The following is a 6000-nucleotide window of genomic DNA, read 5'->3' as shown; positions in this document are numbered from 1 at the left end:
AGGACAGTGTTGAAATGATGGTGCAGAGGAGGAAGAGCCGGTGGATTACAAACACGGAGAGTCTGCCAGAGATGGCAACAACAAAAACATTATTATCGCGCCGTGCAGTGCAGTGCAGCTGGTTGGGTTTACTGTGAGCAAACAAAGCCCATTATCCCTCTCGGTGCAGTTTTACAGGTACCAAAATGAAAGCTTATCATCTGATGAGTGTTTAAAAAGGATAATCGTAATTACCCCGAGATGAGAGCATTTATCATTGATGTGATTACCAAAGCCGAGTGTTAAATGGTTCGTCTCTTCAAGAGAACACTCGGCTTCACATTCGCCATTATGCTTCATCATCGCCGCTTCCTCGTGATCCCCGAACCGTCCGAAGTTCAGCAACTTGTGGGTTTTTTCCCACCCCTGTGGAAAAGCTGCCTCGCCTCGCTCAACCCCCCCATCACACACACACACACGCACACACACACACACACACACACACACACACACACACACACACACACACACACACACACAAGGGAATACATCAAAGCACGGCCACACTGAAACTTCAAGCCCATTTTGGCATTGCCCTCCTACCTCCAGATCCAGTAATTACAGCTCATACAAGACATCAACATTATTACTCGTCAAAACCGCAGCATAATAATACCACAAAACACTTCAAAGAGGCAACTCTCACATTTCAAGGGGAAAATAAAAACTCATGGATTATGCATCAGGAAGGACTGAATCGAGCCTCCAAAGCAGCTGGGGCTCAGTTTGTGTTATCTGGAGCGAAACCCCAATTTGATAATCAGGATTTACGTTGGAGTAATTTAAAAAAAAAACAAAAAAAACCCATCTTACATGACTGTTCACAGGCCAGTGGTTTGAGGGCCTTTTTTTTCTGCCCAGCCTGTGTTTTGGGTTTGCGATGTTCTCGTTTCACATGTAACAATGAGGATTACGAAGCAGCCGAGTGTGTGTTTGGTGGTGAGGACAAATTGCAGCGGCTTGACAGGTAGGACAACCTCGGCTCCTCCGCACAGATTGTTATGTGTTTCAAGACTGCCCTCTTGTGTCTCGTGTTACACAATAATGTCAACATTTGGTTCTCTATGGTATTTATTTTTTTGCGCCCGTTTCATATTATTGTATTCCTTTAATTAGGTCAAAATATAAACCCAAAAAAGACACCAAAAATCAAGAAAATCATGGACATTACGGTATTAACAGATGTTTTTCCCTTCCAATTCTACTTTTTAAACAGATGCATGCAAGATGAGATGCACACAGTAGCTCAGTATCTTGAGAAAAATAGCATATACAGTAGATTATTTCCATAATACACCAAATGTACACACAAATAGGAACATACGTAACAAATTAACCAAGAAGACAAGGGGGTTGCAATATATTTTTTATTTTTCAAAGACAAATATAGCACTTGATGGAACTGATTTGCGTGGTTTGTTTTGTGTCTTTTGTGTTCAAATGGCAGCGTTAGCATCATCAAATGCAGTAACTGTACTGGCACAAAACACACAAACAAATTGTAGTTTAAACTGTTGGTGGGCAGAAGATATCCTAGATATCTGGAGGTAGAGACTTTTGCTCGCTGAGGCTGCAGTGCATGCTCACTTTAACTCTTGATGCAACACAATCATTTCAGCCATGTTGTCATTTAGACCATGTTGTTGCACAGGAGGGAGCTTTACCTAAAATACACTAAATTTAAAATTTGACAGGTAGTTCCACTTTAAGGTGGGAGAGTGGAGAACAGAGGTTTTTTTCTACTTTCTTTTGGGGTGTCTGCACTACAAAGAAACTATTGCTGGCAAAGACACTCACACACAAAGTCAGAGGGTTTAATATCACACTGAGCCGCAACATCCTTTATACACCGTGGACCAGAGTTTGTCTGTGAAAGATTTCTGTTTCATTTTCTCCGAGGAAGTTGTTCAAAGTCAAAACTATACTGGTAGAAAACCGAGGTGGTGCAATAAGATAGGGGGATGTTATTACACCAGGACGGATGGTGTGTGTGTGTGTGTGTGTGTCTGTGTGTGTGTAGGGTGTCTGTGTCGACGTTTGCAGGCGTGCAATAATATAATGTCTTTTTCTCTCTTCTTTTATTTGACATCCAGTGCACAAACATTTAACCTGCAGTGATACAGTGTGTGTTTGTCTGAAACTGAAAAATCAAATTTATCACAGTAATAAAGCTGCGTCTTTAATAATAGAGTGACCTACTTCCTGACTGGGAAGTCAACAGTTTCATCATCGCCACCATACAACTGCCACAGCGATAAATGTCGCCAACCTTCCCTAATGTCACTGCCATTTTTAATTATTCATGGACGCTGTCTATCCCATTTATCTCCACATGCTTTAATCGAGGAAGAAGCACAGAATGTGCGGAAATATTCGCAAGCAGAAATTAAGAAGTGAGCTGGAGGCTAAATATTATGCAGCCAAGATTATATCTTACACGGTGTATATTCTGTGTTTTAATTGTCTTATTACAATAAAGGAGTTTGATCATATCTTAGACTTATAAGTCAACTTAATGACAGTTATACATAATATTATTTTGAACAAATAAAGTAATAATCCCACACATTTATACAGGCTTGAATGTAGGAAAAAGTGAAATATGTTTAGGAATATAAGAGTATATAATCGAGGTCAACCAGTGTGTCAGGTCAAAGTAACCTGCAGTCCAGAGTGTTGGGCAACAGTGACATCCTGTGGTTATCTGTAGGCGCAATGCACATATCTGTCCCTCATCTCAGACGAGAAAATAGAGGAAATATAGGATATATTTAGATTGAATTTACATCTGACGACTACATATTGTATAATATAATGTACACACACGCACACACACACTCGCACACACAGTGAACGCAGCTATGAGAGGAATGTGTTTAGCTCGTACTGAAATATCCCGTTTGCCAACTCCTCACCTGACTGCGGTGATGCTAAAAATAGAAATGTATGTCAGATCACCGTGATGTCACTGTCGGGGTGTGGTTACATGTGTACCTGAATACTGTCATTGTTTATATAGCAAGTGTACTCGGTTGTAGCATGCAACCGATCCGTGTTTACTTAATTCCCATGTGCTGGATGTTCGTCTAAAATGGTAGTTGCAAATCTATTAAAATTCATTAAAAGCTATACGTTCACTGTTAAGGTAGTCTATGTCTTATATATTCCCCATATGTTAACACACTGTGATTATTTATTAAAGCAAGGGAATGTCAGGCAGGTTGAGCAATGTCCAGAAACGATACTGTATATAAAGTTCAACACAGCCGCACCTGAGTTTTTTTTAAAATTTATTTTTTACCACACGCAAACAGGCCTCGCGCTGATGTCACAACGCAACTACAAGGACCACAATGCACTGCAGCGAAACGGTCATACTCATGACACACATCTTCAACATAAGGGAAAGCTTCCCTCGCTTGGAAACGTTTTATTTGCTAACCTCGAGGAGACGTGGGGCCCTTTCTTGCGGTTGACACTTTTTGGGAAGTGTTTACAAAGCGACTCGTCTCGGCACGCGCAGGTCGTCAGGTGTGCACCATAAGTGACCTGACGTTGTAGCTAGCTGAGCTCAGCGCGCTCGAGCTAGTACGCGCTACAGCCAGCTAACTGAAAGGACGTAACCAACGTTTAACGTGGGAGAGGGACGTTCGTTAAAGATAGTGGGCCTTTCCCCCCCCGGGATATCTGTTGTCTGTTACCTACAGGACATGTTACACAAGTAGCTACACAAGGTAAGTGGTCTATTGTCGTGTTTATGCAACGGTCGTGTTCGCGGTGTTTCTGCCTCAAACTGAACCGCAGCTGGTTAGCTCAACTTGACAGCGAGGTTAGCGTCGGGATGCGACGACTTGTAAACGGGGCAGTTAGCGTCAGTTAGCGCGAGCTAATGTATGAAGTGTTCGCTTAAAACTAACGAGACTGTGTGTGTCTTTGTGTGTGTTATCTGTGTTATCTGTGCGGGTTGACACCGTATCAGTCAGGCGTGGTGGTGTCGGTCGGTGTGTTGTGAGTGCCTGGCGTGTGAAACGCGCTCACGTGAGTCGCCACGCAGCCATATAACTAACTCACGTCTTCTCCAGTCAAAGCCTACAATGTAACACTGCCCTTTGTGTCAACGTCGCAGACCAACATGTTGACCTTGTTTTTTTGTTACTTTTATGTCCAAGATATAAAGATATTACACTGTGGTGTGATGTTTTAAAACGACTATGTACATTTGCGCCCCAAACGTGAGCTACATCTAGTCTATAGTCCAGGCTATATCATTGATGCTTTTTTAGGAGACGTGATATCAAATACCAGATTGTCAAATATCCAGTAAAACAAGTTTTACAACAAAAGGAGACTGACCTGACCTGAAGTGGAATTAAGGTGTAAGTAAGACTGCGTGCTGGTGAGTCACTTGGCTCACTGACACCTGCCCTGCACCCTTTTGATAATGACCTTTTTTAAATGCCCATTGGACTTGCTTTGCCAGGTGCTGGTGTCATCTGTTCATATGCTCACTCAAAATTTCTCAAAAGTCAATACCTAACATGCCTTTTTTAGATTTTAACAATGTAAAGAATCAATCTAAATACCACTACATAATGACTTCACTAAATTCGTCTAGCTAACACAGTCATACAGTTGCCTCCTGAGTAAACACACATGCAATAATTTCCACCTGGGTAGCAAACAAAAGCTGATTCCGCACTTGCTATAAATTCTTGCCCTCTGGGGATTATGCAACACTTGTAACTTGTGTGCATCATCTGCTACTACAACATCACCTTGCTTGCCATATATTTGTTAAGTTTCCTGAGAGCCCTCTCCCATATTTACCTTACATGCTAATCTATGTGTCAATATAGAAGCTTACTACTACTGATTAGCAGTGAAAGAACCATTAATGATAACCAGCCATGGATTTTAAGATAAGCAACCAAAAGTCTTCTTTTTTTTTGTAGCTGTTTGCCTAATAGGGTTGATGCTTATTTTTAGTGAGTCCTTTCACAATACTACCAGTATGTTTTCATGCAATGGTCCCATTGTGAGACAAATTTCATGCATGTTGAGAAAAGGTTGAGGAACACTTGGTGCTCTGTATGCATGTGTTAAATCTATTTGCAGTCAATATCCAGGAGTTAGTAATATGCTATTAGCTTAACCGGTACTGAACCAAAACATTCTCTGTTTACATCTGTGTTTTTGTCTCTTCTTTTCCGTACAGCGAGCCTGTAGAGACACTGACGTGAAGTCACAGGCAACAGACGAAGATGAACGCGTCCTTCCCATGGTTTCCCATGAGTCTCACCTGGAGTGGGAGGGCGTTATGAGAAGGAAGAGCGGGGAAAAAGAAACACGAGCGGAATATAAATCAGAGTCATGAATCTCCATCAGGTCCTCACAGGAGCTGTCAACCCTGGAGACAATTGTTTCTCTGTAGGGAGCGTCAACAATGTGCCATTCACGGTAAGATATTTCAGACTCTGTAGGGTTCTGGGTGGACAGGTGACCATTTCTTTATTCACGATAAGAATAATTAGATTTACATTGGGAATATTTATTTTTTTACTTGTCAATTAGGTGCCTGAGTGCATACAGGGAATCATTGAAAAAGATTAATGTGGCTTCTTTATAAAAAAAAAGATCCAGGCTAAGCCCTGAAAGTTATTCACTGGCTCCTGGTTGAAAGTTGAGTATCCCTGTTTCACTTCCTGGGGAAAAGAAAGCCTTTACACTTCAGAACTATCACGCTTAAGAAATACTTATTGGCATGAACTTAAATAGCAATGCAGATGAGTAATCATGAGTCAGACCTTTTTTTTTTAATGAAAATGTCAGTGCCTCTTTGTGCATGGTCATCAAACACACAATTTCATTTTTCTCTGAGAGGGATTATGCCTTAGTTAAGTAGATGACACAGAAACAGTAGCCACACTGGTAACATTTTTGCCAGTCTAACTTTTAACTTTT

At 41.3% G+C, this 6000-nt stretch overlaps 1 protein-coding gene across 3 annotated transcripts in view; it reads left to right on the top strand.

Annotated features, from left to right (window-relative positions):
• Positions 1-3426: 3426 nt before the first annotated feature.
• Positions 3427-6000, top strand: part of LOC137805390 (dmX-like protein 1) — a 49668-nt gene continuing 47094 nt past the window's right edge. For all 3 annotated transcript variants that reach the window (XM_068605288.1, XM_068605289.1, XM_068605287.1), the window contains exons 1-2: positions 3427-3773; positions 5255-5496. In XM_068605288.1, coding sequence (XP_068461389.1) covers positions 5410-5496 — 87 coding nt within the window. In that variant the 5' untranslated portion in view covers positions 3427-3773; positions 5255-5409. The remainder of the gene's footprint in view (positions 3774-5254; positions 5497-6000) is intronic.

This window comes from Clinocottus analis, unplaced genomic scaffold (genome assembly GCF_023055335.1).
Source record: "Clinocottus analis isolate CAN_PGR_092001 unplaced genomic scaffold, fCliAna1.0.p SCAF_7, whole genome shotgun sequence".
Lineage (NCBI taxonomy): Eukaryota > Metazoa > Chordata > Actinopteri > Perciformes > Cottidae > Clinocottus > Clinocottus analis.
This window is presented reverse-complemented; position numbering and strand designations above follow the sequence as displayed.